General features: G+C 47.9%; 1 protein-coding gene across 1 annotated transcript in view; it reads right to left on the bottom strand.

Annotated features, from left to right (window-relative positions):
- The window catches only part of LOC308584103 (uncharacterized protein), a 105,446-nt gene that overhangs the window by 29,447 nt on the left and 51,694 nt on the right, over positions 1 to 24,305 (bottom strand). Inside the window, exons 3-5 of the mRNA XM_081188822.1 lie at positions 13,450 to 13,617; positions 10,757 to 10,817; positions 3,016 to 3,079 (exon numbers count right to left, since the gene is read on the bottom strand). Of these exons, the coding sequence (XP_081044948.1) occupies positions 3,016 to 3,079; positions 10,757 to 10,817; positions 13,450 to 13,589 (265 nt within the window). The 5' untranslated portion in view covers positions 13,590 to 13,617. The remainder of the gene's footprint in view (positions 1 to 3,015; positions 3,080 to 10,756; positions 10,818 to 13,449; positions 13,618 to 24,305) is intronic.

Raw genomic sequence — 24,305 nt, 5'->3', positions numbered from 1 at the left:
AGCAATGGGAGCTCACCCCATCACGGGGATTCGAACCGCCGACCTTCTGATCGGCAAGCCCTAGGCTCTGTGGTTTAACCCACAGCGCCACCCGGGAACGGCATATCCTGGGGTGAAGTGTACATTGAAAGACCCATGTTGGTGAAAATAATACACACAAATGTACTATACTGCAGCGGGGCTGTCTTTAGCATATGTGCTGCCAGGGTGCAAAGATCCGCCCAGCACCCCTAAATTTAGTTTAGTCACCCCCCAATTAACTTTTATTGAGCTTTTTTGGGAGGGGGGGAAGCCAAAGTTGTCGGCCTTTTTTAGGGGGCAAACTCAAAAAAGTTGTTGAGCTTTTTTTTGGGGGGGGAATCGCTCACCTGTGACGCAGCGGGGAAAACTGCTTTTGTTTCCTGACTCGTTGGGAATATTTGACGCCACGGAGTAACAGAGAGACGGGGGGGAGGAGGACTTCCGCTCCATTGCTTTTCACTGCCGCCAATCGAGAGGGACTGGTATACAGTAGGTATACATTTGGCACGCCCCCAAAATTTGGCGCCTGGGTGCCTCACACCCCTTGCACCCCCAGGTAAAGACGGCCCTGTACTGCAGGAAATTGCTTTTGGGGGAAAATATGTATTTTGGAAAAATTCACACTAAAATGCTAGTAGTTTTCATGAGGATTTTTTTTAAAAAGCGAACTGATATGGAAATGTGAAGAAATGAAGACTGGAACTATGAGAGAAACCAGACCCATTTGACTAACCCTATGCTAAGTCAAAGCAAACCACTATCCAAATGAGGGCACGAGTGGTTTCCCCCTTGCCTTGTTCCTGTTCCCAGGGAAAACCTGCTCTTCAGTGCTAAATCGGAGCAAACATCAATACAGAGAAAACCCGGATTGCCGTTTGCTCCGATTGCACAGTTTTGAGCAGCGGGACAAGAGGAAGTGGTGATAAGCCCTTAGCCTCTTACAATATGGCCCCTTTGCATGTTTACTCAGAGAGTCCTGCTGAGTTGCACTGGACAAGTAAGTCTGCTGAAACTGCAGCCTTGCTGAAACCCTGAAGTCTTGCAAAACCTGAGCTGCCTGGTCAAAATAGAAGGCGGCGCAGCAGCTCAGGTTTAGCAAAGTTCACCTAAAAGAGTCTACACTGAGTTTCAGTTGAGAGCTCAGGTTCGGCAAACATTATCTTTATCGGGTTTAAACAGGAGATGCCCTGATTAGGCTCTATAAGTGGAGCAAATCTGTGAGGAAATCTGCCCTCTGCCTTCAAGACTTGTGATATGGAACTGCCTGGTGCGTTTGCTGTCAGTACGCAACAAAGAATATTATCTGAGCTATTGGGAGCATTGAAGCAGAGACCTTTGTTTTCTCCCCGTAACCATAGGCAAAGCAAACGAGTCTGTGGGCTGAGTCAAAAGAGCTTTCACTTTCCGAAAGCTGAGAAGCCGCTGCCTCAGACACCGACTCCAGGACTGGAAGGGAAGCGCATGTGTGTGCAGAAAAAGGCGCACCGTTTGCCTGCAAGGCCTCAAGCTATTTGCAGATGGGAGGCTATTGTTCCAACAGGAAAGAGAGCTTTCCCCTTTGCTGCCAGCTGCCCTGAGTTCCCGGCCCAAGGTGTGGAGGGACGGGCTGGGGGGGGGGGTCGAGCAAAACACTTTCTCACGCTCCTGCGGATGAGAAAGGCTTTCGCCACCTGTCTTGCGCCAACATCCAGCCCTAGGAGCCTTTCCTAGACCATGACTTTGAGAGAAGAAGAGAAGAAGAAGAGTTTGGATTCAATATCCCGCTTTATCACTACCCGAAGGAGTCTCAAAGTGGCTCACATTCTCCTTTCCCTTCCTCCCCCACAACAAACACTCTGAGAGGTGAGTGAGGCTGAGAGACTTCAGAGAAGTATGACTGGCCCAAGGTCACGCAGCAGCTGCATGTGGAGGAGCGGGGAAGCGAACCCAGTTCACCAGATTACCGCTCTTAACCACTACACCACACTGGATCTCACTAGAAGCAGTAGAAGGCTGAGCGCCGAAGAATGGATGCTTTTGAATTCTGGTGCTGGAGGAGACTCTTGAGAGTCCCATGGACTGCAAGAAGATCCAACCTCTCCATTCTGAAGGAAATCAGCCCTGAGTGCTCACTGGAAGGACAGATCCTGAAGCTGAGGCTCCAATACTTTGGCCACCTCATGAAATGAGAAGACTCCCTGCAAAAGACCCTGATGTTGGGAAAGATGGAGGGCAGAAGGAGAAGGGGACGACAGAGGACGAGATGGTTGGACAGTGTTCTCGAAGCGACTAACATGAGTTTGACCAAACTGCGGGAGGCAGTGGAAGACAGGAGTGCCTGGCGTGCTCTGGTCCATGGGGTCACGAAGAATCAGACACGACTAAATGACTAAACAACAACAAGAAGAAGCAGCCGGGAGAGAAAAGAGGAGTTCAGGGATATATATATATATAATTTGTGTGACCTTGTTTCTCAATTTGATCCTGTCACATGGTTTTGTTGTTTTATACATTGTGACCATTATTTTTATTGATTACAGTTTAGTAATTGTTGTAATTGTTAAGTGCAAACTGTTTATTTATTATTTGAAGATATGTAATTTTACTGTTTACTGTACTATTATATTCCAATGGATTGTTGAATACAGTGGAACTTTGGTTCTTGAACGGCTTAGTTGACGAACAAATCGGCTCCCGATCTCCGAAAACCTGGAAGTAAGTGTTCCGGTTTTTGAAAGTTTTTTTTCAGAAGCCGAACATCCAATGCGGCTGTAGGCTATCGTTTCCAGGACACCTGCACCGATCGGAAGCCGCGCCTTGGTTTTCGAACGTTTTGTGAGTTGAACAGACTTCCAGAACGGATTAAGTTTGAGAACCAAGGTTCCACTGTATTGCTTTACTTGATATAAGGGATTCCCTTGGAATCTATTGCAGAAAGACGACTTGCTCACATGTCACTCTTATAAACGGCACATTTCAAGCATGGAGAAATCCCTTCCCATACTGTCCACTTACTGTTGTGCAACTCTCCATCTTCAAGGGTCTTCTCAGCTGGGCTCAGCCGGTCTTCCAGTCTCGTCTGCATAACAAGGAATGAAAGAAAAATTTAAAAAGTTGAAGGATAAGGTGACACCTCTGGGGCCTTGGCAAATCAAGATGCAGTCCTATGAGAATCCTGCTGAAAGCGGGTCTCCTGTGGCTGCATCCAGACAAAATACACCTAGACTTCCTTTATGGCAGAAAAAGTTTTCCTTGGACTGCTGTTTGCTCCGATTCAGCTTTAAAGAGCAGGTTTTTGTGGGGAAGGCTCTGGAGCAAAAAAAAAAAGGGATGCTCAGTCAGAAGTGGAGCTCCAAAGAGCAGAAGCTGCTCCCAGGGCCATTTCAGGAGTGCTTGCCTTCTTCTTCTGGTGCAAAAGGAAGAGGCTGAGGGGGTAATGAGCCTGGAGCCCAAATTTGCCATGCAAAAGCAAGTTGTTCCCTAAATCAGGCTGCCCAGCGTTCATTTATGCTGTGCTGTTAACCAAACATTCACTTATCACTATTCTGTGTGATAGGCTCTTTAGATGTTTGTGGAGTGGGATAGCTTTGCACCATGTGAAGAGAGGGACACCTAAAAATGAGATGAGTACATTTCTTCCTGTTACTTGCTGGAAAACACACATGAAGGGAACTCAGTGGATATAGTCAAAATAAAAAAATTCCTTCCAGTAGCACCTTAAAGACCAACTAAGTTAGTTCTTGGTATGAGCTTTCGTGTGCATGCACACTTCTTCAGATAGGTATCAGATAGTATCTGAAGAAGTGTGCATGCACACGAAAGCTCATACCAAGAACTAACTTAGTTGGTCTTTAAGGTGCTACTGGGTATCTGAAGAAGTGTGCATGCACACGAAAGCTCATACCAAGAACTAACTTAGTTGGTCTTTAAGGTGCTACTGGAAGGAATTTTTTTATTTTGACTATGGCAGACCAACACGGCTACCTATCTACTACTCAGTGGATATAGCCTACCTTGATTTCAGTAAGGCATTTGACAAGGTGCCCCATGATATTCTTGTAAAGAAGCTGGTAAAATGCGGTCTTGACTATGCTACCACTCAGTGGATTTGTAACTGGCTGACTGACCGAACCCAAAGGGTGCTCATCAATGGTTCCTCTTCATCCTGGAGAAGAGTGACTAGTGGGGTGCCACAGGGTTCTGTCTTGGGCCCGGTCTTATTCAACATCTTTATCAACGACTTGGATGATGGACTCAAGGGCATCCTGATCAAATTTGCAGATGACACTAAACTGGGAGGGGTGGCTAAAACCCCAGAGGACAGGATCACACTTCAAAACGACCTTGACAGATTAGAAAACTGGGCCAAAACAAACAAGATGAATTTTAACAGGGAGAAATGTAAAGTATTGCACTTGGGCAAAAAAAATGAGAGGCACAAATACAAGATGGGTGACACCTGGCTTGAGTGCAGTACATGTGAAAAGGATCTAGGAGTCTTGGTTGACCACAAACTTGACATGAGCCAACAGTGTGACGCGGCAGCTAAAAAAGCCAATGCAATTCTGGGCCTCATCAATAGGAGTATAGCATCTAGATCAAGGGAAGTAATAGTGCCACTGTATTCTGCTCTGGTCAGACCTCACCTGGAGTACTGTGTCCAGTTCTGGGCACCACAATTCAAGAAGGACACTGACAAACTGGAACGTGTCCAGAAGAGGGCAACCAAAATGGTCAAAGGCCTGGAAACGATGCCTTATGAGGAACGGTTAAGGGAGCTGGGCATGTTTAGCCTGGAGAAGAGGAGGTTAAGGGGTGATATGATAGCCATGTTCAAATATATAAAAGGATGTCACATAGAGGAGGGAGAAAGGTTGTTTTCTGCTGCTCCAGAGAAGCGGACACGGAGCAATGGATCCAAACTACAAGAAAGAAGATTCCACCTAAACATTAGGAAGAACTTCCTGACAGTAAGAGCTGTTCGACAGTGGAATTTGCTGCCAAGGAGTGTGGTGGAGTCTCCTACTTTGGAGGTCTTTAAGCAGAGGCTTGACAACCATATGTCAGGAGTGCTCTGATGGTGTTTCCTGCTTGGCAGGGGGTTGGACTCGATGGCCCTTGTGGTCTCTTCCAACTCTAGGATTCTATGATTCTATGATCTGATCCTTTGCCACTCTGGTGCCCCGGTTTGTTTGCACTTTTGACTCCCGGGGTCCCTTCCAGCTCTGCAGTTCTTTGATTGTACGTGATTACAAGGCTTCACGCCAAGCAATTGTTATCTTACTCTTTCTAATGCACAAAAAAGCTTTGGGGAAAGTGGGTTCCTTGTGCAAAAGCCTAGGTCCAAACCGAACTCTGCAAGCTGCATTTGGCAGTATGCAACTGGATGCCACCCACAAACAGCGACTCCTGCACAAACTTAGAAGTTTCCTATATGCATCTTGGGCTTGGGTGTGTGTGTGTGTGTGTGTGTGTTTAAAGGCATCTGGCTGGTCTGGCCTGGCCTGTTCTTAATCGCAAGCAAAAGGAACGGTAAACCACAGAGCTGAGTATATGCTGCCACTTAGTGGCAAATGCCAGCTTCAACATGCCTTTCTGAGGAACGGAGGAACTAGAGGAGCCGACCCACATTACCACTGGGAGGAGCCACGGGGGAGAAGAACGATGCCTCCTAATGCCTTTGGAACGGGTCTCACGGCAAGAGCATCTGCTCTGCATATAGAAAGTCCCAGGTTCGATGACCAATATCTGGGACAACACACCATGTTTCGAACCCAATACGATCTGCTGCCAGCCAGGGCGGACCAGTGGCTCTTAACCTTCTTGGAGTCACAGGCCACTTTGGGAACGCAATGGAGGCTACGAAGCCTCTTCGCAGAAAAAAGTGTGCACATGCACACACAAATGTTGAACGCATATTTATTTTAATGCACTGGGGACTGATTTCCTTCAAGGACCCCCTGAAGCCCATGCATGGAATCCCAGGAGGCCCCATGGGCCACAGGTTAAGAACCCCCTGGAATAGAGAATAATGAGTTAGATCTGTGGTTCCCAAACTTTTTCCAGGCCTTGAGTGTAGGATGGAGAACATAGCTGGACAAACTGTTGTTGTTGTTGAGTTGTTTTGTCATTTAGTTGTGCCAAGAAGGCCCTCTGTCTGGTTCCCTGTAACTTGGCTTCTCGCAGTGAGGGAACTGCCAGAAGGCCCTCGGCGCTGGACCTCAGTGTCCAGGCTGAACGATGGGGGTGGAGACGCTCCTTCAGGTCTACTGGGCCGAGGCCATTTAGGGCTTTAAAGGTCAGCACCAACACTTTGAATTGTGCTCGGAAACATACTGGGAGCCAATGTAGGTCTTTCAAGACCGGTGTTATATGGTCTCGGCGGATGCTCCCAGTCACCAGTCGAGCTGCTACGCTGCAGACATAATGTTTGGGGTCTCTTGGAACTGGAGGCTGCCGCAGTGGAAGCAACAAGACCCTCTTGGGATGTGAATGCACTGCACTTTCTCCATCTAGGTTAAGGTTGTGTGTGTGTGTGTGTGTGTGTGTGTGTATATATATATATATATATATATATATATATATATATATATATATATTTGCTTTCGTAGATTTTCACGGGTACAGGAATGCAGGTTTTGGTGTCTTCGGGTGTCTTCCCGTGTAAGAGTTGGGGTGTCTAGGCGACGTTTCGACGAGGTCTCACTCGTCATCTTCAGGCTGGTGCTTTCGGCTTCTTGTTACTGGAACAGAGCAGGATCTCAGTGTTTGAGTTCCTATAAATACTGTTGAGGGGGTGTGGTGTATAGCCTCCAACGTTCTGGGCAGAGAGGAAGTTTCCAGGTTAGTGTGCCTTTTCTTCTTTTGTTCATTAATTACTTGAGGGATATCTTGAGTGATTTCTTGAGTGATATTCTGAGTACCACTTAGGAGGGTCATTAGGTGTGGATTAGTTGCTAAAGCTTTCGTGTCTTGACCTCTTGAGCTTGTGAAGAGTTTTTTCTGAGAAGATGGCTGTACTGCACTTAGTTGTGCTCTGGCTTGGCTTCGTGTATAGGGGCGAGCTGTGGTTTTGTGCCCTGTGCCAGCCAGATCTGTGTAGGGATTGCAGGGGGGTGCAGCAGGGGGGTGCAGACGAATAAATGCACGTATCGCAGAACACAAGAATGCCGTCAAAAAAGAAGAAAAAACTTCCTCTCTTTACCAACACATGAAAGAAACAGGACACGAAATTAATTTTGCAGATTCCAAATTGCTCTTTAACATGGAACATCACCACAAGAGAATAATCATGGAAGCCATCGAGATAGAGAAACACCCTCACAACATGAACAAGCGTGACGACACGTCCCGCCTGCCAGACATCTGGAAATTAGCCCTCCCCACAAAAACCGACACCAGAACCAGAGGCACACAGAACGCCATCTCCAATCAACCACACCAGACCCAAACCCAGACCCTCTCCACAGATAAATTACAGACACCATCCAGTAGCCAAACCATAGTGGCACCTCCGGATGCTGCACCCCCCTGCAATCCCTACACAGATCTGGCTGGCACAGGGCACAAAACCACAGCTCGCCCCTATACACGAAGCCAAGCCAGAGCACAACTAAGTGCAGTACAGCCATCTTCTCAGAAAAAACTCTTCACAAGCTCAAGAGGTCAAGACACGAAAGCTTTAGCAACTAATCCACACCTAATGACCCTCCTAAGTGGTACTCAGAATATCACTCAAGAAATCACTCAAGATATCCCTCAAGTAATTAATGAACAAAAGAAGAAAAGGCACACTAACCTGGAAACTTCCTCTCTGCCCAGAACGTTGGAGGCTATACACCACACCCCCTCAACAGTATTTATAGGAACTCAAACACTGAGATCCTGCTCTGTTCCAGTAACAAGAAGCCGAAAGCACCAGCCTGAAGATGACGAGTGAGACCTCGTCGAAACGTCGCCTAGACACCCCAACTCTTACACGGGAAGACACCCGAAGACACCAAAACCTGCATATATATATATATATATATATATATATATATATATATATAATCATAGAATCATAGAATCATAGAATCATAGAGTTGGAAGAGACCACAAGGGCCATCGAGTCCAACCCCCTGCCAAGCAGGAAACACCATCAGAGCACTCCTGACATATGGTTGTCAAGCCTCTGCTTAAAGACCTCCAAAGTAGGAGACTCCACCACACTCCTTGGCAGCAAATTCCACTGTCGAACAGCTCTTACTGTCAAGAAGTTCTTCCTAATGTTTAGGTGGAATCTTCTTTCTTGTAGTTTGGATCCATTGCTCCGTGTCCGCTTCTCTGGAGCAGCAGAAAACAACCTTTCTCCCTCCTCTATGTGACATCCTTTTATATATTTGAACATGGCTATCATATCACCCCTTAACCTCCTCTTCTCCAGGCTAAACATGCCCAGCTCCCTTAGCCGTTCCTCATAAGGCATCGTTTCCAGGCCTTTGACCATTTTGGTTGCCCTCCTCTGGACATGTTCCAGTTTGTCAGTGTCCTTCTTGAATTGTGGTGCCCAGAACTGGACACAGTACTCCAGGTGTGGTCTGACCAGAGCAGAATACAGTGGCACTATTACTTCCCTTGATCTAGATGCTATACTCCTATTGATGCAGCCCAGGATTGCATTGGCTTTTTTAGCTGCCGCGTCACACTGTTGGCTCATGTCAAGTTTGTGGTCAACCAAGACTCCTAGATCCTTTTCACATGTACTGCTCTCAAGCCAGGTGTCACCCATCTTGTATTTGTGCCTCTCATTTTTTTTGCCCAAGTGCAATACTTTACATTTCTCCCTGTTAAAATTCATTTTGTTTGTTTTTGCCCAGTTCTCTAATCTGTCAAGGTCGTTTTGAAGTGTGATCCTGTCCTCTGGGGTGTTAGCCACCCCTCCCAGTTTGGTGTCATCTGCAAATATATACACACACACACATAACTGTACACTTAAGGCCTTAATGCTGGCAAATCAGCTAGGGAAGAAGTTTCCATTAAGTGGACATCTCTTTTCCCAGTTTAAAACTGCCAGAATAAATAGCTATGTGTCTGAATTGGGACCCCAATGGGGGGCGGTCCTAATAGTTAAAGTCCCCTAAAGTTAAAGTTACACACACACACACACAGAGAGAGAGAGAGAGAGAGAGAGAGAGAGAGAGACAGAGAGAGAGAGACAGAGACAAAGCACCACTGGCGATTGGTGTTTTTAAAGTACTGTAGTTAAGGTCACAGATTGCAAGCCGCGTGCAGCGTCTAGGTTGACTCTAAGAGTTAATGATTTACCTGTCCAGGTTATCAAAGGAGCAGCAGAAAGGCACACATTCTTATTTGTTTTGTATTCCTGACTCCTCCAAAGCTCACGGGCAGCTTAAAAAACTGATTAAGAGACAGCGCAGGAGTACCAAACAACTCAAATGCACAGCAGCACCTTAGAGGACAAGAGACCCGAAGAGAAAAAGGAAACAGGTCTGCTAGCCTGGTTCTGACTTTTGAAGCCCTGTGGACCTTGGGACCTGGGAGCCTTGAGGACTGCAATTTTTATGCGCTTACTTATAAAGGAATAAAACTTCTAAACGGCTGGCTCAAAGAAACAAATATAGTCGTACCTTGGTTCTCAAACAGCTTGTGACTCAAACGTTTTGGCTCCCGGTTTGCGAACGCTTTTCGGAAGCCAAACGTCTGAGTCAGCTTCCGCGGCTTCCGACTGAATGTAGAAAATGGCTGCAGCCAATCGGAAGCCGCGCCTTGGTTTTCAAATGTTTTTGGAAGTCGAACAGACTTCTGGAACAGATTCTGTTCGAGAATCAAGGCACGACTGTAGAATAAAATAATAAAATCTCCAAGTGGACTGGGTGGAGGAGAGATGGGGGGGGAGAGGCGAGAGAGAAAGGTGACCAGGAGGGTTGACATCCATGGCATTCACTCAAATATAATAATAATAATAATAATAATAATAATAATAATAATAATAATAATAATAATAATAATAATTTATTATTTATACCCCACCCATCTGGCTGGGCTTCCCCAGCCACTCTGGGTGGCTTCCACAGAAACCAAAAATACACTAAAATATCACACATTAAAAACTTCCCTGAAAAGGGCTGCCTTCAGATGTCTTCTAAAAGTCTGGTAGTTGTTGTTCTCTTTGACATCTCCTGGGAGGGCGTTCCACAGGGCGGGTGCCACTACCGAGAAGGCCCTCTGCCTGGTTCCCGGTAACTTGGATTCTCGCAATGAGGGAACTGCCAGAAGGCCCTCGGAGCTGGACCTCAATGTCTGGGCACAACGATGGAGGCAGAGACGCTCCTTCAGGGATACTGGACCGAGGCCATTAAGTGCTTTAGAGGTCAGCACCAACACTTTGAATTGTGCTCAGAAACCAAATGTGCCTTAAAATTCTGGAGACACCCCCCCCCCCCGGTGTTGGATTTCAGAGATCAAAGGCATAACTGCTGGGGGGGGGCTCAGAGTCTTGCCACCATGCTGGTCACAAATGCCAGCTGGCTCCCCATGCTTTCCCAACATGGCACCCTCCAAATGTTTGGGGGGCCAAATCACCAATCATCTGCAACCATCACAAAGAAGAAAACGATGGGAGTTCTAGGGCTGGTGGGAGTTCTAGCTCAGAGCGTCTGGGGGCACCAGGTTGGCAAAGGCTGCCTTAGGATGTGGGCAGCATCTGGCTGGCGTTTCCAAACCTCCCTTAGAGACAGGCACTGGAAGGACTCACCACGCTGATGAGATCTGATGGGTCCCTCTTAAAAGTTCGGGTTGATAATTGCCGTTTTTTCCTGCAACAGAGAGAGAGACAGAGAGAGAGACATTTGCTTGGCTTTTGAGTCAAGAGATTTACTGCATGCTCCTTGCGATGCCATTGTAAACACGGTTCAGACCCCGAGGCCCTGAAATCAAAGCATGACTCAGGAAGTCTCTTGGGCTATCCAGCATCTGGGTAAGTGGCCAGGTTGCCCATACAAATTCATAGAATCATAGAATCATAGAGTTGGAATAGACCACAAGGGCCATCGAGTCCAACCCCCTGCCAAGCAGGAAACACCATCAGAGCACTCCTGACATATGGTTGTCAAGCCTCTGCTTAAAGACCTCCAAAATAGGAGACTCCACCACACTCCTTGGCAGCAAATTCCACTGTCAAACAGCTCTTACTGTCAGGAAGTTCTTCCTAATGTTTAGGTGGAATCTTCTTTCTTGTAGTTTGGATCCATTGCTCCGTGTCCGCTTCTCTGGAGCAGCAGAAAACAACCTTTCTCCCTCCTCTATGTGACATCCTTTTATATATTTGAACATGGCTATCATATCACCCCTTAACCTCCTCTTCTCCAGGCTAAACATGCCCAGCTCCCTTAGCCGTTCCTCATAAGGCATCGTTTCCAGGCCTTTGACCATTTTGGTTGCCCTCCTCTGGACACGTTCCAGTTTGTCAGTGTCCTTCTTGAACTGTGGTGCCCAGAACTGGACACAGTACTCCAGGTGAGGTCTGACCAGAGCAGAATACAGTGGCACTATTACTTCCCTTGATCTAGATGCCATACTCCTATTGATGCAGCTCAGAATTGCATTGGCTTTTTTAGCTGCCGCGTCACACGGCAATTCATTGGAAACTTCACTCAAGACTGCCAAATCAGATGCAGCAAAAGCCCCAAATTTGGTCAGACCCCAGGTTAGTCCTGCGTCCAGTTCTGGGAACCCCAGTTTAAGAAGGATATTGAATGTGTGAGGGAGATCAAGGGTCTGAAAACCAAGCCTGATGAGGAATGGTTGAAGGATCTGGGGAGGTTTTTAAGCAGAGACTGGACGGCCATCTGTCTTGGATCCTTTAGTTAAGCCTTTCTCAACCTGTGGGTCCCCAGATGTTGTTGAACTACAACTCCCATCACCCCTAGCTAGCAAGGCCAGAGCTCAGGGATGATGGGAGTTGTAGTCCAACAACATCTGGGGACCCACAGGTTGAGAACCGCTGCTTTAGTTGAAAGTTTCCCATGCTGCAGGAGGTTAGCCCAGATTAGAGTTTCCCAAACCTGAGTCTCCAGCTATTGTTGGACTACAACTCCCATCATCCCTAGCTAGCTAGCAGGACCAGTAGCAAGGAACAGTAGTAGTCCAACAACAGCTGGAAGCCTAAGTTTGGGAACCCCTGACCTAGATGGGCTACCTTCCTGCAATTCAATGATTCTGTGATCTCTACACTGTACATTTAAATCCCATCCAATGCACATTTAAAATGTATTACTGGGGACTGTAGTTAACCCCTCAAAGTCTGGACTTTGCTTTGCTTCCAGTCAAAGCGTGCCCTGTGGATTCCTGCTGAAATCCTGTATTTCTTCTTATCGCATATGCTGATAAGTGGGTGGGATCTTGCCTTTGTTGTGGCGAGAATGTGTTAACACCGGGGAGGCACCATGGAACAACTATTAAACCAGAATGACGTGCAGATGATCCAGATTGCAGCTATAACAAAGGCAGCATTTTTTCATCTCCGCCAAGCTAAGCAGTTGGCTCCTTATCTCTCTCGCCCTGACCTAGCCACTCTGATCCACATGACGGTCACCTCCAGACTGGATTATTGTAACTTGCTCTACGTGGGGCTGCCCTTGAAACTGACTCAGAAACTCCAGCGGGTGCAGTATGCTGCGGCGAGACTCCTTATGGGGTCCCTGCCGCGGGATCACATTCATCCGGTACTATACCAGCTGCACTGGCTCCCGGTGGAGTACAGGATCAGGTTTAAGGTGCTGGTTTTAACCTTTAAAGCCCTATACGGCCTAGGACCCTCGTACCTACGGGACCGCCTCTCCTGGTATGTCCCACAGAGAAACTTACGGTCTTCAAACAAAAACATCTTGGAGATCCTAGGCCACGGGGAGGTTAGGCTGGCCTCAACCAGAGCCAGGGCTTTTTCGGCTGTGGCCCCAATGTGGTGGAACGCTCTGTCACAAGAGACCAGGGCCCTGCAGGACCTGACATCTTTCCGCAGGGCCTGCAAGACAGAGCTGTTCCACCAGGCCTTTGGCCAAGGCACAGCCTGACCCCCTCTCTCCTTCTGTAAACTCATAGAGCTCTAGACTGTAAACTCATAGAACTGTAATCCTCATAGAACTCTAGCCCAATGGTTGCCATTAATTTGACTCAGAATGAATTGATTTTAGAATGTATTTCAATTAATTGATTGTGATTTTATGTAAACTGTGTTACTTTTACTGTCGTTAGCTCCCCAGCTGTCGTTGGCTGGGGAGGGTGGGATATAAATAAAATGTTGTTGCAGTAATCTACTATTACTGCATCAATGACATGCTGTCTGTTGCAGGACACACTGGCCTGGAGGGACAACCGCCTCCAGGTTCTCCTAAGTGTCCCAGGACGCTGAACACAACCCCACTGTGACACCCCAAGACTGCCACCTACCTTTTGAAGGGGAAGCAGAGCAGCAGCAGCAAGATAAGGGGAGCAATGGAAGCCACAGCCCCCAAGCCCCACACATGGGGGGCAGGCGGGGGCCTGGGAGAGGTTGCAGTTTCTGTCTTCTCTTCCAGCAAAGGAGCCATACATTCGCGGGAAAGGAGGGAAGTGAAACTGAGAGGGGAAAGAGAGGAATGGTTTGTTTCTTTCATCTGTTTGATAAAATTTATATACCGCTTGGTTGCAAAAAAACAAAAAGCAAGCCAACAAGCAAACGAAAACCCTTCAAGGTTTACAAATATATATATATATATATATATATATATACATATATATGTGTGTGTGTGTGTGTGTGTGTGGTTTTGAATGTCTGATGTAGATTTTTTCAATTTCGTTGTTCTGTATGGGACAATGACAATAAAGACTATCGTATCACAAGAAAGGTTTAGAAGCATACTCTGAAACATAAAAAGTTAAAATACTAAAACTGATTAAAACCACACCAGCTTTCTAAGGATCTGGGTGGGTTTGCCTGAACAAGAATGCTTTTAGCAGGCGCCGGAAAGAGAACAGCTAAAGGCAGTTGCTACATATCAACAGGCAGGAATATAATGGTTGTAGTAGTAGTAGTAGTAGTAGTAGTAGTAGTAATAATAATAATAATAATAATAATAATAATTTATTATTTATACCTCGCCCAAGAAATGACAAACCTACACAGCGTCTTAAAAAGCAGAGACATCACCTTGCCAACAAAGGTCCGTATAGTAAAAGCTATGGTTTCCCCAGTAGTGATGTATAGAAGTGAGAGCTGGACCATAAAGAAGGCTGATCGCCGAAGAATTGATGCTTTTGAATTCTGGTGCTGGAGGAGACTCTTGAGAGTCCCATGGACTGCAAGAAGATCAAACCTATCCATTCTGAAGGAAACCAGCCCTGAGCACTCACTGGAAGGACAGATCCTGAAGCTGAGGCTCCAATACTCTGGCCACCTCATGAGAAGAGAAGACTCCCTGGAAAAGACCCTGATGTTGGGAAAGATGGAGGGCACAAGGAGAAGGGGATGACAGAGGACGAGATGGTGGGAAAGTGTTCTTAAAGCTACCAGCATGAGTTTTTCCAAACTGCGGGAGGCAGTGGAAGACAGGAGTGCCTGGTGTGCTCTGGTCCAGGGGGTCACGAAGAGTCAGACACAACTAAACGACTAAACAACAACTACAATACCTCGCCCATCTGGCTAGGTTTCCCCAGCCACTCTGGGCGGCTTCCAACAGAATATTAAAATACAATATTCTATTAAACATTAAAAGTTTCCCTAAACAGGGCTGCCTTCAGCTGTTTTCTAAAAGTCTGGTACAGTGGTACCTCGGGTTAAGTACTTAATTCGTTCCAGAGGTCTGTTCTTAACCCGAAACTGTTCTTAACCTGAGGTACCACTTTACCTAATAGGGCCTCCTGCTGCCCCCGCACGAATTCTGTTTTCACCCTGAAGCAAAGTTCTGAACCCGAAGTACTATTTCTGGGTTAGCGGAGTCTGTAACCTGAAGCATCTGTAACCCGAGGTACCACTGTAGTTGTTTTTCTCTTTGACATCTGGTGGGAGGGTGTTCTATAAAGCACAGGCCAACAGAAGGCTTTAAATCTGCGCAAATTTTATTTTATTTGAATCGATGTGCCAACTTTTTCTATAAGGCAACAGACATGGTTTCCCCCCTCCTCATTTCATACCCACAACAACCCTACGAGGCCGTTCGGTTAGGCTGAGAGGCATTGGGACTGGCCCCCAAGATCCAGGGAGCTTCAGGATCAAGTGAGACCTTGTCTCTTCCTGGTCACAGCCCAACACTCAAACCCCTACTGGCTGTCTACTGGCCCATAATGGCTCAGTGGTGGAGAACCCCAATTGCCCATCAAAGGCACCTGCAGCTAAAAGGTTTGAATACAGCAGGGTGGGTGTGGTGTTTCTGTCTCCCAGATTATTGACTTTCAAGAGGAATTTAACAGCATCCTTGTTGACGCAGGAAGCGGGTGGTTCAAAGACGTCGGCCACAGCAGCCTTGGAATTGCAATTCTAGGATTCTTATGAAGGCTGGAGAGCCAGTGTCCAAGTGGGACCTTTAAAGTGGACATGTTGAAGGTGAGCCGGAAACTACAACTAATCCAGAATGCGGCAGCTAGACTGGTGACTGGGGGCAGCCACCGAGACCACATAACACCAGTCTTGAAAGACCTACATTGGCTCCCAGTACATTTCCGAGCACAATTCAAAGTATTGGTGCTGACCTTTAAAGCCCTAAATGGCCTCAGTCCAGTAGACCTGAAGGAGCGTCTCCACCTCCATCGTCCAGCCCGGACACTGACGTCCAGCGGCGAGGGCCTTCTGGTGGTTCCCTCACTGCGAGAAGGGAGGCTACAGGGAACCAGGCAGAGGGCCTTCTCGGTAGTGGCGCCTGCCCTGTGGAACGCCCTCCCACCAGATGTCAAATAATAATAATAATAATAATAATAATAATAATAATAATTTATTATTTGTACCCCGCCCATCTGGCTGGGTTTCCCCAGCCACTCTGGGCGGCTTCCACAGAAACCAAAAAACACTAAAATATCATACATTAAAAGCTTCCCTGAATAGGGCCGCCTTAAGATGTCTTCTGAATGTCAGGTAGTTGTCCATCACCTTGACATCCGATGGGAGGGCATTCCACAGGGCGGGCGCCACCACCGAAAAGGCCCTCTGTCTGGTTCCCTGTAGCTTCGCTTCTCGCAATGAGGGAACTGCCAGAAGGCCCTCGGCGCTGGACCTCAGTGTCCGGGCAGAACGATGGGGGTGGAGACGCTCCTTCAGGTATACTGGGCCGAAGCCGTTTAGGGCTTTAAAGGTCAACACCAGCACTTTGAATTGTGCTCGGAAACATACTGGGAGCCAATGTAGGTCTTTCAAGACCGGTGTTATGTGGTCTCGGCGGCCGCCCCCAGTCACCAGTCTAGCTGCCGCATTCTGGATTAGCTGTAGTTTCCGAGTCACCTTCAAAGGTAGCCCCACGTAGAGCGCATTGCAGTAGTCCAAGCGGGAGATAACTAGAGCATGCACCACTCTGGCCAGACAGTCCGCGGGCAGGTAGGGTCTCAGCCTGCGTACCAGGTGGAGTTGGTAGACAGCTGCCCTGGATACAGAATTGACCTGCGCCTCCATGGACAGCTGTGAGTCCAAAATGACTCCCAGGCTACGCACCTGGTCCTTCAGGGGCACAGTTACCCTATTCAGGACCAGGGAGTCCTCCACACCAGCCCGCCCCCTGTCCCCCAAAAACAGCACTTCTGTCTTGTCAGGATTCAACTTCAATCCATTAGCCGCCATCCATCCTCCAACCGCCTCCAGGCACTCACACAGGACCTTCACCGCCTTCACTGGTTCTGATTTAAAAGAGAGGTAGAGCTGGGTATCATCTGCATACTGATGAACACCCAGTCCAAACCCCCTGATGATCTCTCCCAGCGGCTTCATATAGATGTTAAAAAGCATGGGGGAGAGGACAGAACCCTGAGGCACCCCACAAGTGAGAGCCCAGGGGTCTGAACACTCATCCCCCACCACCACTTTCTGAACACGGCCCAGGAGGAAGGAGCGGAACCACTGTATGACAGTGCCCCCAGCTCCCAACCCCTCTAGACGGTCCAGAAGGATGTTATGGTCGATGGTATCGAACGCCGCTGAGAGATCCAGCAGAACTAGGAAACAACTCTCACCTTTGTCCCTAGCCCGCCGGAGATCATCAACCAGTGCGACCAAGGCAGTTTCAGTCCCATGATGAGGCCTGAACCCTGATTGGAAGGGATCCAAATGGTCCGCTTCTTCCAGGCGTGCCTGGAGTTGTTCAGCAACCACACGCTCAATCACCTTGCCCAAGAATGGAAGATTTGAGACTGGGCGATAGTTGGCCATACTGGCCGGGTCTAAAGATGGTTTTTTAAGAAGCGGTTTAATGACCGCCTCTTTCAGCGGATCTGGGAATGTTCCCTCACAGAGGGAAGCATTCACCACCCCGCAGAGCCCATCGCCCAGCCCTTCCCGGCTTGCTTTTATTAGCCAGGATGGGCAAGGATCAAGGAGACAGGTGGTTGGTTTCACGCGTCCAAGCAGCCTGTCCACATCCTCGGGGGTAACGGATTGAAATTGATTCCATGCAACTTGACCAGACAGGGCTCTAGCACTCTCCCGCCCCGGCCCTGCTCCCACGGTGGTGTCTAGCTCCTTCTGAATATGAGTGATTTTATCTGCAAAAAACTTTGCAAAATCGTTGCAGGAGATCTTGGGGTCTTTACAAGGCCCCGGTGGTAAAGGTGGTTCCGTTAAATTGCGGACCACCTGAAAGAGTCTCCTGCTACTATTTTCTGCAGATGCAATAGAGGCGGTGAAGAAAGTCTTCTTCGCCGTCGCTATCGCCACTTGGTAGGCTCGACGTTGAGCTCTAACCTGTGTCCGGTCAGATTCGGAGTGAGTTTTCTGCCACCGACGCTCTAGCCGTCTCAGCGATTGTTTCATCGCCCTCAGCTCCGAAGAAAACCACGGGGCTGTCCGGGCTCCATGCAATCGGAGAGGGCGCTTCGGAGCCAGACAGTCGATAGCCCTGGTTAACTCCGCATTCCAGCGGGCCACCAGGGAATCAGCTGAAAGGCCATCAACATGGGATAAAGCATCCCCTACCACTCTCTGGAAACCATTTGGATCCATTAAGTGGCGGGGGCGGACCATCCGAATTGGTCCCACCTCCCTGCAGAGGGGAAGGGTCGCGGAGAAGTCCAGTTGCACCAGGAAGTGATCTGACCATGGCACTTCTTTGGTTTCACTTTTACTTAGTGTCAGATCACCCACGTCACTAGAGGTGAATACCAGGTCTAAGGCATGTCCATGACTGTGAGTTGGGCCCAACTTATTCAGGGACAGCCCCATGGAGGCCATGCTTTCCACGAAGTCCCGAGCAGCCCCTTGTAAGGTCGTGTCGGCGTGGATGTTAAAATCCCCTAGGACAACCAAACTAGGTGTCTCCAGGAGAACATCCGCCACGACCTGAAGCAGCTCGGACAGGGAATCCTTGGTGCAGTGGGGAGGTCGGTACACCAAAAGGAATCCTGTACTGCCCCTATTGCCCAACTTCCAGAACATGCACTCAGAAAACTGGGTCTTCCCAGTAGGACGCCTAATGCAAACTAATGACTTCCTAAAAATCACTGCAACCCCCCCTCCCCGCCCACATGACCTGGGTTGCTGTGCGTAAGAGAAACCTGATGGGCAAGCGGCAGCAAGGACAGGCCCATCTGCCTCATTCAACCAGGTCTCTGTCACACAAGCCAGGTCAAATCCTCCATCCACAATCAGGTCGTGGATGGCAGTGGTTTTATTCATCATTGACCTGGCATTACACAGCAACACCTTCAGGTTATGTGGGTTTCCCCTGTTGATTCCAGTATCTGTCTGGTCAAGGCCAGACCCGGAGGCAGGGATAGTCTTCAAACAACGACTAAACCTGCCTCCTCGGTAATGACATGGTCAAAGAGATAAAGAACTACCTGACATTCAGAAGACATCTGAAGGCAGCCCTGTTCAGGGAAGTTTTTAATGTGTGACATTTTGATGTATTTTTAATCTTTGTTGGAAGCTGTCCAGAGTGGTTGGGGGAAGCCTGCCAGATGGGCGGGGCACAAATATTTATTTATTTATTTATTTATTTTATTTATTATTAGAATTGCAATTCTAGGACTCTATGAGGGCTGGAGAGCCAATGCCCAAGTAGGACCTTTAAACTGGACATCCCACTCTCGCTTTCTCTCTCCCTCTCCGCCCATCCGTCCTATGACCCTGACACATGTCCCTGGAAGAAAAAGATGAATGAACGCCCTGGCTGCCTGCTCATGCTTCTTCAAAGAGGACGGGAGGTTAGGAAAAGGAGCGCTGGATGAATAACAGAGGCGAGGAGGAGGAGGAGGCACAGATGCAAAGCGGCCGGCAGGCGTCCTTGGGAGATTGTGATTGCTTTTTTAAAAAGAGAGAGATGTCCTTTATTCCTCCTGGGACTGAGAGGAGTCCAGCCCAGGGACCCACCAGGAAGAAGAGGCTTTATTTGAAGTCACCCAAGAGGCGTCTCCTGCAAACGACAAACAGGACTATCCAGTTTGGGTGAGCCCAAGGGAGCAGTGTGTGATCTGCAGCTGAGCAGCCTTGGCTTGTTGATTGTCACTCCCAGTTCTGGCTGGCTGGCGAACAAATGCTGGTGTCGGAAAGGAAGAAAAGGGTGAAGAGGCGAAAGAGAGGAATCTGATGGATTAGCGGAGGGCTCTCCTTCTTGTGAGGTTTTTAAGCAGAGGTTGGATGGCCAGCTGCCAGGGATCCCTTTTTTGTTTAAGAATAATTTTTATTGAACGATTCCATGTTACAAAAAACACCACAACCACACTACCACCACACACAACCGAGAAATAAAAATTACATACATCAATATTTAGTTTATTTGTTATTTACCGTCTTATTTCCTCCCAAACATTCCATACAAAAACACACACACACACACACACAAAATTGATAATAATGAAAGTAAACATTTTCCCCCTGTTACCTTACAAAATCTTTTCAATTTTGACTTCGTGTCAAGTCCCTTCGCATATGTTTTATCTTACAACCGAATGTACACAAAACAATAAACCTTTCTATATAAATTTTCCAATACTTTCTGAAAACTTAATAAATCCTTAATTGTTATCCACCTCCTTTTACTTCCTTTATCACTCGAATGCTAGCACAGAGTCAAAACTATTATTGTATTTTTGAACGTATCTTCTAGATGTCAGGAATCTTTTGGCTGTCATCCCTGCATCGCAGAGAGTTGGACTAGATGCCCCTTGAGGATCCCTCACAATTCTATCGTTCTGTGATTCTGATTTCCTGGTTGGCTGTAGCTGTGTGGAACAGCACCGACTTTGCACACCAAAGGTCCCAGGTTCAGTCCCCGGATTTGGGAAGACTCCTCTGGAGGAAGGACCTTGACAAGCCGCTGCCAGCCAGTGTAGGCAACAGAGCTAGATGAACCAAGAGCCCGAGACAGTGCAAGGAAATTCAGCCCAGGCAACCAGGTGCAGAATGACCGCTCGGCAGCCTGCCAGCAGATTTATGGATTTATACCCAAAGCAAAATGGGGAAAGGCATAGCATCAGAGTGGATCCTTAACTCTGCCTTCTGCTTTTATCTCCAGTGCTGTACCCGAACACTGACTTCACGGTTTCTCAGTTAGCAAGCATTTCATAGAATCATAGAATCCTAGAGTTGGAAGAGACCACAAGGGCCATCGAGTCCAACCCCCTGCCAAGCAGGAAACACCATCAGAGCACTCCTGACATATGGTTGTCAAGCCTCTGCTTAAAGACCTCCAAAGTAGGAGACTCCACCACACTCCTTGGCAGCAAATTCCACTGTCGAACAGCTCTTACTGTCAGGAAGTTCTTCCTAATGTTTAGGTGGAATCTTCTTTCTTGTAGTTTGGATCCATTGCTCTGTGTCCGCTTCTCTGGAGCAGCAGAAAACAACCTTTCTCCCTCCTCTATATGACATCCTTTTATATATTTGAACATGGCTATCATATCACCCCTTAACCTCCTCTTCTCCAGGCTAAACATGCCCAGCTCCCTTAGCCGTTCCTCATAAGGCATCGTTTCCAGGCCTTTGACCATTTTGGTTGCCCTCCTCTGGACACGTTCATGCCACTGCCCACATCAAAAAGAACCCACCGTTCTGCCCGGACACAGAGGTCCACCTCCGAGGGCCTTCAGGCAGTTCCCTTGCTGCGAGAAGCCAAGTTACAGGGAACTAGGCAGAGGGCCTTCTTGGTAGTGGCACCTGCCCTGTGGATCGCCCTCCCAACAGATGTCAAAGAGGAAAACAACCAGCAAACTTTTAGAAGACATCTGAAGGCAGCCCTGTTCGGGGAAGCTTTTAATGTTTAATAGATTATTGTATTTTAGTGTTTTGTAAGAAGCCACCCAAAGTGGCTGGGGGAACCCAGCCAGATGGGAGGGTATAAATAATTTGTTGTTGTTGTTGTTGTTGTTGTTGTTGTTGTTGTTGTTGTTGTTGTTGTTGTTGTTGTTGTTTCCTAAGCTGACTCAGGCTGCCCTCTGCCACCTTGTGAGTAAGCTGCAAAGAATTCAGCGGGATTCACATACGATGAATAGGATTGCCCTGCAATTTGCTCTGTTCCCTGGGTCCACGTCACACTTTATGTGTTTTTAGTGGTGCAAAAGGCTCTATGTGTGCACACAGTCACTGCATTATGGCTGTGCATCTCACACAGGGACATCGTCTGGGATTGGCCACAGCTCCCTGCTGCCAGGAGTTGGAAAAGCCCATTAGTCAAAGGGTCACAAATTAAGCGGCCCTCTACGTCCCTACAGAATGTCAAACTTCACCCTGCAAGGAGAAACATCTCCTACTAGATCAACTGGATGTCTCTCAGAATCCCTTCCACCTCTTGTTAAATCTCTCCTATCTGTGCTTCGCCCTATAAAGATATAACAATCCAGAATGCGGCAGCTAGACTGGTGACTGGGAGTGGCCGCCGGGACCACATAACACCAGTCTTGAAAGACCTACATTGGCTCCCAGTATGTTTCCAAGCACAATTCAAAGTGTAGGTGCTGACCTTTAAAGCTCTAAATGGCCTCAGCCCAGCAGACCTGAAGGAGCGTCTCCACCCCCATTGGTCCAGTGCTGAGGGCCTTCTGGCGGTTCCCTCACTGCAAGAAGCCATGTTACAGGGTACCAGGAAGAGGGCCTTCTCAGTAGTGGCACCCGCCCTGTGGAACGCCCTCCCACCAGATGTCAAAGAGAACAACAACTACCAGACAGTTAGAAGACATCTGAAGGCAGCCCTGTTTAGGGAAGCTTTTAATGTTTAATAGACTAAAGGTAAAGGTAAAGGTAAAGGTAAAGGGACCCCTGACCATTAGGTCCAGTCATGGCCGACTCTGGGGTTACGGCGCTCATCTTGCTTTATTGGCCGAGGGAGCCGGCGTACAGCTTCCGGGTCATGTGGCCAGCATGACTAAGGCGCTTCTGGCGAACCAGGGCAGCGCATGGAAATGCCATTTACCTTCCCGTCGGAGCAGTACCTATTTATCTACTTGCACTTTGAGGTGCTTTCAAACTGCTAGGTTGGCAGGAGCAGGGACCGAGTAACGGGAGCTCACCCTGTCGCGGGGATTCAAACTGCCGACCTTCTGATCGGCAGCCTCGCAGAGTGGCTGGGGGAACCCAGCCAGATGGGTGGGGTATAAATAATAAATTATTATATTATTATAACAAGAGACCAGTTCTCTAGCCCAGCATCCTGTTCTCACGGCAGCTAGCAAGGTGTCCATGGGAAGTGCGCAGGCAGGACTTGGGTGCAACAGCAGAGCTCTCCCCACCTGTAATTGCTAGCAAGCACCTTTCAGCTTCCAACAGTGGAGGGAGAAAATAGCCATTGTGACCAGTAACCACAGAGAGCCCTCTCCTCCTCCGTGAATTTGTCTAATCCTCTTCTAAAGCAATCTAGGTTGGTGGGCATCACTGTGGCAGGGAGTTCCACAGTTTAACTCTGCACTCCATGAAGAAGTCCTTTATTTTGTCTTGAACCTTCCAACATTCCAGCTTTATGATGGAGAGGAGGAAAACTTTTCTATGCACATTCTCTGGGCCTAATTTTATAAACTAATCTTGTCCCTCCTTTTATGTACCATTTTTTTCTGAAATAAAAAGCCTGCCTCCCATGCTGCCGCTTTCCCCACTAGAGGACTTGCTCCATCCCTTTGGCCATTTCAGTTCCCTCCCCTGAACCTTTCCCTGCTCTACAATATTATTATTAATAATAATAATAATAATAATAATAATAATAATAATAATAATAATATATTTTAGGTGCAGCAGCCACAACTGTACACATTATTCCAAGTGCAGTTGTGCTATGGATTGGACAACAACATTATTCTATTTACTTATTTATTGAGTTTATACCTCACCTTTCACAACAGTCCTGTGAGGTAGGTTAGGCTGAGAGTAAGCAACTGGCCCAAGATCACCCAGTTAGCTTCGTGGCAGAGAGAATATTCGAACCCTGATCTCCCAGGTCCTTGTTCAACACTCTAACCACTAGGCCACACTGGCTCATGTGTGGACAGAACGCATGGGGCAGATCAAAGAATGAGGTGGCCTTAGGGATTACTAGCCGAAAAGAGGGCCGTCTTATCCATAGGCACTAGGGGTGTGGGGCACATGGGTGCTGGGCTCTCAGGGGCACCAGGCTGAGGGTCCAGGGCCCAAGAGTTGAGTCCAGGGGAGCCAGGCAGATCTTTGCACCCCAGCACCGCATATTCTTAAGACATCCCTGCGCCCACCTGTGTCCTTTGCCCCTCTTAATTGGGGACGATTGAGGGCAAAGACTTCTTCCCAGCTTCAAGGCCTCAGTTGGAATGCCAAGACTTGCCTGAGAGGCAGGAAATTACATTAAATTATCTCACTAACGTGTTATTGGATGCTCTCATTGTGCTCCCTTCCCCCCACTGCCCACCAGGTTCAGAGGGATTAATAAAGAGAGATGGAAATTAGATGAGGTGCAATTTGCTTCTCTAATCTCAGCGCCAGGAGAGAAATTGCTATGCAGCCAGCAAGGCCTGCCTCCCTTCCATCTCCTTATGTTATCCTCCTGTGTCTCTGCTGCAGGTGAGCACCAAATCTGGACCAGATCTGCCTTAACGTTGCACCAAGCAGTTCTATCACCAAGTTGCTATCTATGATGTAAAACAATACGACGAGGGTGCTAGCCGCAAGTGGTACTTGC

Source organism: Podarcis bocagei (assembly GCF_964188305.1).
Source record: "Podarcis bocagei genome assembly, chromosome: 3".
Lineage (NCBI taxonomy): Eukaryota > Metazoa > Chordata > Lepidosauria > Squamata > Lacertidae > Podarcis > Podarcis bocagei.
This window is presented reverse-complemented; position numbering and strand designations above follow the sequence as displayed.